At 37.5% G+C, this 14,389-nt stretch overlaps 1 protein-coding gene across 2 annotated transcripts in view; it reads right to left on the bottom strand.

The window, feature by feature from the left end:
* The window catches only part of Atp10d (ATPase phospholipid transporting 10D (putative)), an 88,584-nt gene that overhangs the window by 23,227 nt on the left and 50,968 nt on the right, over positions 1-14,389 (bottom strand). For both annotated transcript variants that reach the window (XM_003471567.5, XM_063240621.1), the window contains exons 10-15: positions 12,308-12,546; positions 7,332-7,520; positions 4,503-5,112; positions 3,668-3,774; positions 2,191-2,317; positions 438-622 (exon numbers count right to left, since the gene is read on the bottom strand). In XM_003471567.5, the coding sequence (XP_003471615.2) occupies positions 438-622; positions 2,191-2,317; positions 3,668-3,774; positions 4,503-5,112; positions 7,332-7,520; positions 12,308-12,546 (1,457 nt within the window). The remainder of the gene's footprint in view (positions 1-437; positions 623-2,190; positions 2,318-3,667; positions 3,775-4,502; positions 5,113-7,331; positions 7,521-12,307; positions 12,547-14,389) is intronic.

The raw sequence follows: 14,389 nt of genomic DNA, 5'->3' as shown, positions 1-14,389 counted from the left end.
CCACTAGAGGGCATAATCATGCTGAGAGCTTTTTTATAATTAGCATGGAAATATTAATTTACCTGATTCCAATAGAAATTATCATCTTTTACTTGAAAGGGAGGTAGATTCTTGTTTCAATACTTAATATATTTTGTAATTTTGGGTTGACTTGTCAAATCTTGGATAATCCAGTGTGGAGGGGGGAACAAATTTTAAAAAGAAAGAATCTTCTATGGAACTTTATTTAGCAATGATTTCTCTGATTCATTACGATTTTCCACTAAGGTCTTAGAAAAACCATGGCATCCTCTCAAATCTGAGCTAGGTCACTGGAGAAAATAAATATTAAGAAACTAAAGGTTACCAGCTTTGCTTTTTCCTTATATAAATTAAATTCCAAATGTGTCGTTAACTCTGGAAAAACAAAAGGATATGTTTGGTCTCATTATACATACTTTACTTTGGGAATTAAGGATGAAGAGCTTGTCCTGTGGTTCCAGCAGTTTGCACGCATAAGCTATGTTGACAGCTGTCTCCTGCTTGTCCCCAGTCAGCATGCAGATCTTGATTCCGGCTTTGTGAAGAGCTTCTATAGACTCAGGTACTCCCTCCTGCAGCCTGTCTTCAATGCCAGTAGCACCTGAAAAAATAACCAAATTGCCACAAGACTCATAAAAAACCAAAGCCAGCTAAAGCTTATCTTGTCTATAACTACTTCCCAACCTTGGCCAGTTCAATGATGAGCTATACAGACTGCTGAGATCCAGACAAGGTATAAAGACCCAGACAACGCCATATACAAAGGAGGGCTTTGGAAGGGAAGCTTCAGGGATCAATGGATTTATCAGTCTTACTGTTCTTTGTCTAGCTGTCTCATCTATAAATTGAAGTATCTGATTCCACTATTTGTGTAAGTTTGCCCTGTGAGTTTTATAATTCTGTGATACTCCCAAGGGTAAGGAAAGCCTTTAAAGAATGTTCTTGCCAATAAGATACAGTGCCTATCTGCAATGTTCTTTCATAATATAAGTCTTTTTCTGAAACAACTGGGGCTATCTGTATTTTGGAATTAAAAAGTTATTCATATTTTGAAAAGATAGTATGGTACCTATAGGTTATTTTGTAATACCTGTTAATTAAGCACACTGATACTTGTACAAATTTTATGCTAATTAGGATAGCTAATACTATACCTAGTGCTGCATTAAATCGCCTAATTTTTGCTGCCAAAAGAGTTCTGGTGTTAAACCCCTGGAATATTTTTGTTTTATTGATTACTAATGAGGAAATGTGGACCTGTACGACTTACAACATCATAGAGAAATTACGCAGGAAGAGGTATCACTATTCTATTTGATAGATACTAAGTGAGATCATTGTTTTGTGGAATGGAGATCAGAAGCCAGTCTCTTGGTATGTCGGTGCTTTTATTAGAATCTATGCATCCATGTTTAAAGCATGATTCTCAAACCTGACTGCCCTCAGAATTACTTAGGAAGCTTTTAACAATTCCAACATCCAGGGCACACAACAGACCAAGTGAATCAGAATCTCCGGGGATGAGATGCAGGTATCGGCACTGTTTAAAGTTTTTCAGATAATTCCAGGATGCAGCTCACCCATTCATAAGTAGTGTCAGTTGTGAGCTTAGGTTGAAATCAGAAAGTTAGAAAAGAGAAAAGATTTTTATTAGATGAGTTACAGGTGTGGAATATGGACCCTAGATCCAGGTAGATCTGAGTTTCATGTTTGGTTAGTTACTGTTAGTTACTAAGGAAGTCATTGAATTGTTAGTTACTAAGGAAGTCATCGAACTCTGTGCTCAGTTCCTTCCAAATAAGACAGAAATTTGTTGTGAGAATTTTAAATGAAAACACATATTAAGTACATTGTACAATGGCTGGCAAGAAACTTTAACTTTATACTCAAGTCAGGATGATACTTATTTGGCTGCGTACTCTGTGTTAGGTGTCGATGTTTATATGATCATCTTAAGAATGACCACATCAATCCTACCAGTGAAGTCTAGTTCACTTCAGAGGAAAGCAAAAGACAATGGATTGGAATCTGGGTATTGTTTGTAATAGGACAGGCAGAACTACTTATATTTATTAGCTCAAATTGGGGAGGGGGAAGACAGTCATGAATAATATTTAGAGACAACCAATGTTTTCCAAATATTCAGGCAATGCAGCACACTCTACCTACCAAGTAATGTTAGTTTGTTCTCCAGTCTCATGGCAGATTCAATTAGCAATTCTTCCCTGTTGTCAATACTGGTTTCAGCCAAAAAATGATTCCTCAGCCATTCTGCATATTCATGGTCACTCATGACCTGTGGCAGAAAAAAAAAAAGTATTAAGTGTCAAATATCAAACCACCAACTTGATGCAGATATTCTTCCCTCTGGTCACAGTCTTGCCAGCTCTATACGCTCTTGATGCAAACTTCCAAAACTCTGAGATGAGACTTCTATCACACTGATGAGGGAACAACACCATAGCTCAGTATTTCTGGGAAATCCTAGGCACTACTGATGGTGAAAGTTGTTTAATGCATTTGATTAAACTAGGGAGGATGCAGTCAGGACAAGTCTGCACTTTGTAGTTAAATCCAGAGTGATTCTAATGGTGCACAGTACTTTTCAGTTTGAGGGATTCTGTAGCCAATAGTATCTTTGATGTCTTTTAATGGTTAACATACATGGAGAATCATTTATAAAGGTTAAAATGAGCTGCCATGTGAGCATTGCAAGGAAGCCTTATTCCCAACAAAATGTAAGTGGAATTTCCAGACAAGGAACCGGTGATGTATATTCCTTTGCTGTTAGTTGTTGTAAGGATAAATCTCCCTTTCAGTTCTTACAAAGCCGGATAAGAGTGGAAGGAGTGAGCAAATTTTTTTCTACCCATTTTTGCCTACAAAGAAATTTCCGAGAGCGACATCTGTTAGGCCCTCCTCCTCTCTTTCTCCTCTTCTCCTTCATCTTCATTTTTAATCAAAGACAGGATCACTGAACTAACAAAGCAGAAAGCTGATGTGGTACTATGATGGTACATAAGTTATGTAATCCATTGGGTAAGTTCATTGGGGGTTTACAAAATATCTTGGTTTCACCAAAATAGTCCCCAAGGACGAGGATTTAGGTAGGAAATGAGTTTCTAGTAATAACATCCCTCAAATAATTTCTTGGAGCCCTGCCTTTTCATTGAATTTTTATTTGGAAAAGAATACATTATTTCCCAATATTATTCTTAATAAATAATAATTAGTAAGACAATAAAAATATACTAAATTTACCTGGATTCAGATAGTTATGGGCACAAAAAAAGCAACAACAACAAAACTAATTAAGAACCTGTAAAAGAAAATCGGTCTCTGGTCTCACTCTTTCCAAAGCACATTCAATGCCATGAATTTTGACCTAGGATAAATAGCTATTTATATAAGAAAACTTCTCCAGATATATTGAAACACATAAGAAGTCAGAGAATGTAATTCCTGGAAAAATACTTGCAATACAACTCAACCAACTAATATATGGAATGGAGAGGCTACGAAAGAGACTCAGTAGTTGAAGGACTTTCCTCAATACTTGCATCAGGGTTTGACGCATGGTAGTTTTTATTAAATGGCTGAACAACGGAAGAAACCAAAAAAGCTAAGGCGTACTAAGCAACCTCACCTTCTTGGCTATACATAAAGTGCGTAATCCGCGTCTGGCATAGTCATCCAAGTGTTTCTGGGTTTCCTCCCTTATTTTCATCTGCTGTTTTTCCACATTTGCCCCATCTGAAATAACGAGCAAAACACTACTGTTCCTACCAGCCTGCTTGATTACAGTCAGATTTTTTAAAAACAGTGACAGTTTAATACATAATAAATAAAAGCCATTCTAGTTTTGAATCCCAAATAAATTTCTCCTTTAATTCTTTCTCCTGGGATGAAGTACCAAGCATGTGACACAATCACTGTTCCCATGCCATCAATTTAGCAGTAACAGTGACAGTGATGCCATCTTCCACCAAGCCCTTTCCATTTGTTAGACACATGACAGAAGGCAACTAACAAATGCTAAGTGCATACAATGTGTCACCAGCCTCTCAGTAAAAGGAGGATGTAGCACCCATTTGACTGAAGACTCAGGAGCAAGTAGATAGGGAACTGTCAAGACACAGCTAATGATGGAGTCCAGGTCTGAACCCAGTTGGTGAACGTCCCAGAATTACTTACGTTCCCAGCAAATCCTAGGCATTTTTTTCTGTGCTTTATGAAGTATAAATAACTTCCATACACCTGCTCTTTTGTTTTTATACAACCATGGGGAGTGGCCTTTCAGTTTCGTTTTTTTTTTTTTTTTTTTTTCTTTTTTCCAGTACCAGGGATCGAACTCAGACCGCGTGCTTGCAAGGCAGGTGCTTATGCCGCTGAGCTAAATTCCCAGCCCTTTTTTTTTTTTTTTGGCCTTTCAATTTCTGGGCCCTTTAGATCACTGCCATCTCAGGCCAGTTTGAACCCACCTGGGGGAGCCACTGAGAGCAACTCCATGATTGCAGAATCAGCTCCCTTTGTGTACACCACAACCTCATTGGAAAGGGGGTGCCGGACAACAACAGACATTCTTTTTCTTACTGAGTCGAAGGGCAGGATGTGTAAGAGTTGAAATGTTAATGGTCCCAAGGCAGCAAAGTCCACCATGACCTGCTCTGGCGTCCGTGACTGTAAAGTGCATTGATAAGCCCTGGCCGCATACACCAAGGCTGCTTCATCTGGGCTCTCGGCCTCATAACACAGGTTGGAGGCCAAGGACCGTCCAGGGAGGGATTCCACCTTGCCATCTGTGAGGCCTCCACTGCAGTTTGGTTTTTCAATTTCCGTACAGCAAGCTGGGTCACTATTGCCCTGCGGGTTCTCATTCATGGGCGAGACCTCTTCCTCCATGGGTGATGTCAGCTTGGTCCGGTTAAAGAGAGAGAGTCTGCTCACGAAGGTGCTGGGGACCCCGGAGGGCAGTTCTTTCCCGCTGACAAGACAGGGTGAACTTGATCTTCGGGCAGACAATCTTTGGAAGAGGTTTTTAATCTCCTCCAAGGATTTCATGGGTGTTCCACTCAGGGAAGAGAGCCTGATCTAGAAAGGATAATTTAGAAGAGACTCAATAATAAAGTTCAAGCCATCATATAACACCTGTGAAGTCCAACTGGAAAAAAAGACATCACCACTCCCTTAAATGGTTAGCAGCCTACTCGTTTCTTATAACTGCCACAGGAAACATGAATAAAAGTAAAAGCCTACAGGAGAGGATCTGCTGAAAGTGACAATATTACAAATTCCTGCAGTCATTTGGGAAGGACTTTGAAAACTGATAGCAAAAACTATAAAACGCTAACATGAGAATATTCATAACAGTTGTTCCTATAGAAATAATTCAGGAAAAAAACCAGTCTTTATTGTGTGCATTCTAGCAATAATAATTTAAAAATCATAAGCAAATTAAATGTTCAACAATAACAAAATAGAAAGATGCTAAAATATACAATATTCAAGTTTGTAAAGACTGGGGAGTAATACCAGGAAAGCTTTGTAAACAGTACAAAAAAATACACGATCATAATAAAAACAATGGAAGAAAAAAAAATCAAAAGCTTAACAAAATAGTTTTTCTTCTACTTTCCAGATTCTACAAAAGATATTTTTACTTATAAAAAAAAAAAAAGGCCAGTAGGTAAAGTAGCTTAAAGGAAGAATAGCTATCCATGTCATCAGTATCATAATATGATTTAGACTTTCTATTTTTATAGACCTTTTTCTCATTTATACCCCTTTGTAGGAGTGTGTGTTTTGGTGATGACCTGGGGATTGAAACCACAGCCTTTGTACTGAGATACCACCCGGGTCCCATGCCCTTTTCTTTTTAAAGACAAGATCTTACTAAATCCAAAACCAGGCAGGGCTCTCATTATAATCCCCTTGCCAAAAGCCTCCCAAAGTGTTAGGATTATAGCTGTGTGTCCTCCTGTCTTGCTTAGATCTATTTTATCAGTGATTAAACATAGAATTTAATGCTAACCATGGACAATTAATTATTTGGAACATAAACTTTTCTGTCAGAAATGCCTGGGGAATTAAAAAGTTTTTTCTTAAAAATTACTAACTTTATGAGAGTTTGAGGGTCTCATACGGGTCAATTTTTGAAGTTATTGGCCTCTCAGAATAAAAAGAATAAAATCTAATCACAGATGAAATTTTTGGATTGCACATGAATTCTGATTAGTCCCTATAAACCGCCTTTCTACCATTATACCATGAAGCTTTCGTTCCTATAGAGGTTTTCTTTCTAACAGTGGGAAATTATACTATTCGGGAACGAGGGAAACTATTTCTTTAACAGATGCTAACTTAGAAACAGATATATGACAGAAAAAATTGTTATGGGGAACAAAAAATATCCAGTGATTTTCCTCTAACTACATAATCATTTTTCAAAGAGCAACTTTCAAGGCAAAACCTCATAAAAATAGTTTCAGATCAAATGCATCTTAATTGGAAAGAAAATACTGTTATGTTGAAGTTGACCACCTCTGAAGTTGCCAAAGGAACATGATCTGATGGACAATTAAAATTTAATTGAGTTATCAGGCAAACTGAATTTTAAGTCGATAAGTGGGAAAAGATACAGTCATAAGCCTGAAAGCTAGAACAGCCAAGTGGTGAATCACCAGCCTATGCACTGTTATTTTCTTAATGGGAAATGAATTCTCCATGAATTCTAAAACACAAACAGAGTTTCAAAATTTAGGTTTTATATATCTGAAGAATTTTCATATATTATGGTGAATTTCAGATTGATTGAATCAAAACTAACCCAACTAGCACAAGAAAAAGGTATTTTATCATCAAGCATGAAAATGAATTCAATGTACTTTATATTTTATTTGAGGTGCATATAATGCTACAGTATCAGAAACTTCAATCTGGTGAGAAGTTAAAAGCAAAATGAATGTTCTCACTGGCAAATCATGTCGTAACACTGAGCCACGCTTCCTAGGTTTGAATCTCACCTTCTCTAAAAGCTAATATTGTTACGCTAAACAAATTAAAATTATCTGTAACATGGGGAATAGTAAAGTGAGAGTACATACCTCTCAGAGTCACTCAGACAATTAAACAAATTAATACCAGTAAATCATTTAGAACATGTTAAATGCAGGAAAAATAAATTCTGATACATGTTAAACACCTGCTATTGTTAGCTGCCACTGTTATTTTTTACTGTAACATAACAAGACCAGTTTAGACACATGGTAAGCCAACATTCTGCCCACCCATTTTTGCATTAGGGACTTTACCTTTTGTCTTGGTTGATTAGGAGCCGAAACTACTACTGTGTTGCAAATCGCCAGAGCAATGAAGAAGTCCATGATGTACAAAGTCTCCAGTGGTGGTCTTTGGAAGGTCCCATCTATCGAGGTAAAGAGATGAGGTGTAATCTGCCTAAATTTGTTCAAAAGCCTGGTGTCTGGTACCACATCTGTTTCCTGAAGATTCAGTGAGACAAAGTATTGTTATCATCATGAAAAGTAATTTTTATAACCCAAAATCTGAAGCAACTAAAATAACCTTACTGCATCTAGTAGAACAGGAAGGGACAACAGAAAAATACAAGACATAAAAATAAATAGAAAATCCACACTACACATTATAAATGGAGGTTCCCTCAAACTAACCAGGAGATAACTTACAAGAAAATCTAGTTGAATGAGTATTTCTCATTTAAAAATATACAATGCCAGACATATATTTTATTATGTTTAGAATTCCACCTTGGTTATGGATTCATTCAGTAATAACAGGTACAAACCAATTCTTTTTAAGTGAGGTTTTTACTTGTATCATTATTACTTCTGAATATACCACCATAATAAAAAAAAAAAAACAACTTGTTAAAATAGAAATAATTGCAAGTAGGCTAGTATATTTAAACTGCATTTCCCAGTAATACCTCATAAGACATTAACAAAGTTTTAATTAAGTTTCTTGGTACAATTTAGGTATACATAATGATCACACACATGATAGGGATTAACTAAGTTTTCTGATCACAACTATGCCTCACTCTTAAAGATTCTTAATAACTATTTGCTTTAAGAAGTTTTCTTATTATGAAAAAGAAGTATCCCCTTCTGTTTAATGTAGTACTTCTTACACTTATTCTGGAGTGTTAGTTTTAACAAATGAATGTCTTAGACGAAATCTGATTAGAATCCTGTTCATACAATCTGTGGCTTTACAAATGTTTAAGCTGAGTCAAAAACCTGGAGTATTTCTCATACTCCAGGTTTTACAAAAGCATCGATCTACTTTAGAAGATTTGGAATGCTGAATAATAAATCAGACTGACTATAGGAAACCAAGAGAATTGATTTAGAGAAAAAGAGCAACACACAGAGAGATGTGTGACCTTAAACTCAGAAGCCCATGGCTCATGTTTATGCTTGGAATTCAATGGCAGTTGAGGTGCGATAAAGAATGTGTACTAGTATTCACGTGGGCTTGGGTTCAAGTCTCAGCTCCTTAGTTCAGGGCTTATATCCTAACTGGTACCATCAAGCAGCTTACTTAACCTTTTGAGCATCATTTCCCTTTTCTATATAATGATAAAAATAACCTCCCAGGGTGGTTGTCCGAGATAAATGACATAATAACTGAGATGATATCAGTGCAGCACAATCCAAGTAATCTAATCTTCCTTTTCCTTCTTCCCTTCTTAAAGGATGTGTACTCAGTTTACACAGGTTATCAGCTCGCATGGACTTTTAAGGTCCATATCACCAGCTGTCACAAAGCACTCTTAAACTTTTTCCTAACTACCTCAAGCAGATGACTGTATAAACTGAAAATCTATTCCCATAATCATGAAAACAACGAGAATAAAAACAGCACTAAAGCTGGCCAAGCTAAAGTGAGAAAAAGCTAGAAGCTCAGGATCATGGAAACTCAGGACCCGAAAACAACATAAAATCATATAAGTAAAAGAACCCAGAAAAAGACTGGAACAATTGGTATCAAAATGAAGATACAGTTAAAGAACATTCTTCTACTTCTGTTAGTTTTTACAGTAATCTCTTGTGACTAAGATAGTGGCTGAACTGAGTTAATTGAGTCATCACATACAATTTTTTATCAATATGATTATCTTCATTCTTTTCTGATCCAAAATCTGACTGTAGAATAAAGTTAACAGCTGACAGCCAAGCATAGTGGTGCGTGCCTGTAGTCCCAGCACTCAGGAGGCCTAGACAGGAGGGCTGCTCTAGACCAGGTTGGGCTACAAAGTGAGTTTAAGGCCAGTTTGAAATGCATAGTGAGACTCGGCTTCCAAACAAAAGACAATAAAATAAACAGTTGTTTTTTCTGTGATGCAGTTTCTGCCATCAATGGAAGGTACATTAAGTTGAGAACCAGGCCTACACTATCTTTCTCTAAATAACTATACACCTATCTATCTCTTACCCCAGAAAGCTTAGAAGTTCCTCCAAAGTGAGAAATGTATCTTACTGATCTTTGGATCCCTAACTCAGAACCTGGCATAAACAGTTGAAGGTTATTGTTATCAATTGAAGGTTATTGTTATACATACTTGTTGGTCTCATATTCGACAAGGAAAGGGACAGAGAAACAGACTAAAAGGGTGTATTCTATAGAAGGCTTAAAATAGGCATCTTATTAAAATTCTAAGAAAATGTGTACTCCCAAGTTAAGCACAGAACCATGAGTCCAATGTGGATAGTTTCTCAAAATGTAAACAAAGCCTTATTTGGGAGACATATATCTTTTAGCTAATCTATGATAACATCTTACCATTTCAAATGCTAGATTTACCCTCTTATTAAACTACCCTCCTGGGTTACAGATTTCATCTTCATTTTTCTTCCTTCTTTTTTCCCCTCTCCCCTATTGAAATCCAAATTAAAGAAGTAAAACTTCTTTAATTTGCCTTCTTACATTATTGGATGACTTTAAGATAATGTAAAAAAAATTTTTTAAACTGAAAGTGACACAAAGTCACTCTAATTGTTTATACAAATCTCAAAATATCTTTAGATTAACAATGGACAGACACTACAGAACGTAAATAAAGTTGATCAAGCAGTTCTAAAACTGTCTTCTACTTCTCCTACATTTTACTTTTGAGTATCTCAGTTTGCCTTCTGATCTCAAACAGGTGCCCTTACCTGGGCTTCATGGATGGGCTTTTAAAATCATACGCACAATTTCTACAGTTGTTCACATTTTAGGTCAAAGATTATTATCTCAACCTTTAGTTTCCAAAAAGGATCAACTTGCCAAGACTAAGAATGACAGATGAGCTTATGTTTTGAGAAAGACTGTGACCTCTTCATCCTACATATAGGAATCTCATTTTGCAAAATATGAAACAAAACTAAAACAATGACCCCAAGACAGTGATATAATCAGAATGACGCACACAGCTTTGGAATATAGGGGAAATAAAAACAAAGAGGACACAATGGAAAGGCTGAGCCTGTTAAGCAGTTCCATTTGACAACCTTCAAAAGTGCTTTGAGAACGTGCCAGACACTGTGCTGAAATGTTAGGCCTTCAAGATCACTGTGTCCTTGTTCTTACTGAGCTAGCAGCCAGGTCAGGTGCAGAAATGAGACCATCATAGTACAGACCAAGGGACAGAGGGGATGAGCCAGCAGAGTTTGGAAGCTGAGGAATGAGAATCTGTAAATACTTCAGAGAAGTTGATACTAAAAGCAGTTCTTAAAGAAATAAATATTTCCTTAGTTTTGTGCAACGTAGTAGGATACAGAGAATACGGTTTGTACAAAGAAAGTGGGATAAACAAAAGTGCTTTAAAAAGTACTTGTTGGTTCCAGTAACAGAACTGCTAAGGAGCGCGTAGCACAGAGGGTATTATTTCCCACTCAACAGGACTCAGTGGGCTTGTTTTCAGGTGGGTGAATAGATAAAAAAGTTCACTAGAAAGATGCATAAAAAAATAGAAGAAATACATACCTATACATAGCATATTTCTAATGTAACTTTAAAGGTACAGAAGAGCTGTGCATTCCTTATTTCTTCTCAAAAGTTGGAGAAAAATTGGGGGCTGGGGATTTAGCCCAGCGGCATAAGCACCTGCCTTGCAAGCAGGCAGTCGTGAGTTCGATCCCTAGTACCGATAAAAAGTTTAAAAAAAAAAAAAAAGAGCAAAAGTTGGAGAAAAATGAAGTCTATATGTCTGAGGCAGCTTGTCACATGGTACAGACACAATGTAATGGGCATTATACCCTCGTGCAGTGATGGCAAACCTTTTAGAGCTTTCAATGCTATGAAGAACCCACTGCCAACACATGCCATTGGCTTGCCATCATGCTTTTGTGGCACACAACTGAGCTGAACTGAGGCAATCACTCCATTGCTGTGACACATTCTTTTGGCAAGTTTGTAAAGAGCTGGTAAATTGGCCTCCAGCTGTCTCAGGTTGTGGAGATCCCCGGGGTGCACTCACATTAGGTATCTGCACAAACCACACAACATCTTGGATAGGACAACGTAAGTGTTCCCCAAAGCTTGCTATGTCACATACTGTGGAACTGTTGATCGTGTCATAGCTAGAGCCATCTTAGTAAAAATACAATCATGAGTCTAACAAGAAAGGCAGAGAGTGAGGTGGAAATTTCACAGAATTTTAAGTACTGCAAAAGTTTTGATTTCCAATTCTTTTACATGGACATCTTTCCTCTGTTTCTCATGTTTTAGACTCTATCTTTTTATGCAGTAGTAGAGTTTGTTAATGTGCAACACTCCCATTGGGACTCAAAACTACATCCTGTCACACTCCGAAATGAAAAATTTAGAAAGTGCCCTTTGGGAAGTAGGACTGGGGAAGAGGTCATAGGTTTGCTAGCATATGACAGACAATTACAGAGCAATGAAGAGACCTTTGAAAGGCCTGTGAGTTTACCTATCAATTACACACACTTACCTGGCTACGAGGTAAATCGGGTAAGCTTTGTTGGTTCTGACAGGAAGCTCTGACCACTAAACCAGAATAGCCTTTTTAGGCTCAGACATGATTAGCCCTGACCAGAAATAAGATGTTCAAAAATGTTATGTGACAGTACAACATAGAATTATTTCAAAAACTAGAGAGTTGTGATATTGTTGTTCACATGTATTACGTATCACTATCATGCATCGCATCTCGTTATGTGTCACAGTCTCTGGCTCCATCAGAGGCTGTACTGCCCTCATCCTTGTGGACCTGGGAGGACCCAGCCATGCGGACACTTACAATGGGGCTACTGAAAGCAGCCTGTCTGGAATGAAGCCCTTCAGCAGCTCCATCTCCATTGCCTACTGCAGACACGCTCCCAGAGAGATGTTTTGAGAGCCTCCTCCCCAGAGGCCGGTTAATGACTGTCCTGCAGCCAGGGGCTCCTGGTTTGGCCACGTTGCTGGGGGAGCCACTGACGGTGTCTGTGCAATCTTCATCTTCAGAGACAGCTTCTTGATATGACTCCAGTCTCTTGGCTGTGGGATAAAAACCACACTGGGTCACATCTGAGAAGATCTTACAAGATCACGTGTCGGGTGGTTACTTCTACAGCCATGGTACATCCTCCTTCCAAAATTTCCCACACCCTCCTCCAAACCTGGCCTTCAAATCCTCCACCTACATCCTTAGTTAGTAAACTTAGCTCCTGCTTTAAGTGGAAACAATCAAATGAGAACTGTCTTCCTGAGAAAGAGATTTCATCAAGTCTAACACCTTCTCTGCCTCTGTATTCTCACTCTGTCTTTTCTCCTGCTACTATGGAGTCAAGCTCTCTCCTTGTCTCAAACGCCAAACCTTCCACTTGTGATCTGAATCCCAGTCTCTGGATTCCTCAGGACCACAACTTTCCAACTCTTCCCCTGATAACTCATACAAGTCCTTCCTCAACCAGTTTCAGGACTTTTTGTCCCCATCTCTCCACTGACAATTCTCTTGAATAGTCACATGTAAGTTCCATACTGTCAAATCCAGTGAACATACAGACCTATTTTTATTTCATTTGAGCCCTTAATATTATCTGATGGAATGGGAGGGATTCAGTCCTAGGAGGCCTGATTCTAAAAATCCTTGTTCTTGTAACGTACAATAGATTCGCATTTATAATAGATTCACAGATTACATACCATAAAGGCACTCTTCAGAAAGCCAAAGTGGAGGACATTACAGAACCTCACAATAGGGCTCCTTAAAACTGGTTAAGTTCATCCAAAAGAAAAAAGTCTAAGAAACTAATCAAGTTCAGAGGAGGCTAAATAATAACTGCTAGATAGCACAGTGGGAGACAAAAGGGCCCTTAGGTAAGAACTAAGGAAACACTAATAAAGCATGAATTTTTCCAACTAAAAATGATGTATCAATATATACTTACTACTTATGATAAATGTATCACATGGTTAGTTTTAACAACAGGGGAAACAGTATGGGGTGTACTAGATCTCTATATTTCTCTGTAACTTTTCTGTAAATCTACCACTATCTTAGAATGAAAGGTTTATTTTTTAAGTAGCATTCTCTTTCAGCAATCTTTTAAAGAATGTTTTAATTCTTTCCCTTCTCTTTTTCCCAATTACATTCACGAAGATATGTTTAGACACTGAATCTGTTTAGACGTTGAATAATTTTGTTAAAGGCACAGTTAATCATACTGGTTGTACTTTGAAGACAGACTTTTAAAAACAAACAGAATTTAAAGGAAAAAATTAATATGTAAATTAATCACCTGGGGTATTGTTAAAATGCAGATGTTAACAGAAGAGGGCCTGAATTACTGTAGTAATACACTCACAGGCGTTGCTGATGCTGTTAGCACATGGACCATACACTTGTAAGTTGCTGAAATATTCAATTGTGTTATCATATGTGTTTATTTCAGCTTCATGTATATAAAGGGTATTTCCAAGAGGCAGTAATCTTTATAGAATAAAAACAATACCCTTTGCTAGAAAATCTTGAGGCAATGGTTAACAAAACACACATACATTGCTATACAGTTTTCATTTCAATGAAAATAACATATCTCAGAATTACATTCTGAAGTGAACTGAGTCTTAACATTACTCTGATTTACATTTACTATGCATGGGTATGTATGTGCTTATTTTAAAACTACTGCATAAAAGAGACTAGAAGTTCTGGATGGGTCAATGGTACAGAAGTATTACAGGCAAAATTAGGACTTTCTAAAGCATTGCAAGCCTCTGCAGTTCCCAAATGGGTATCTTATCAGTTACAGTTCATTCAGGAGTAGTATTTAATTCTAGTCACTTGGCTTTGTTCCTGTAATGAAGGGACATAGAAGAGAAATATTCACTTGGGCAA

Source organism: Cavia porcellus, unplaced genomic scaffold (assembly GCF_034190915.1).
Source record: "Cavia porcellus strain 051 isolate PalLab524CR breed Dunkin Hartley unplaced genomic scaffold, mCavPor4.1 scaffold_30, whole genome shotgun sequence".
Taxonomy (NCBI): Eukaryota; Metazoa; Chordata; class Mammalia; order Rodentia; family Caviidae; genus Cavia; species Cavia porcellus.
This window is presented reverse-complemented; position numbering and strand designations above follow the sequence as displayed.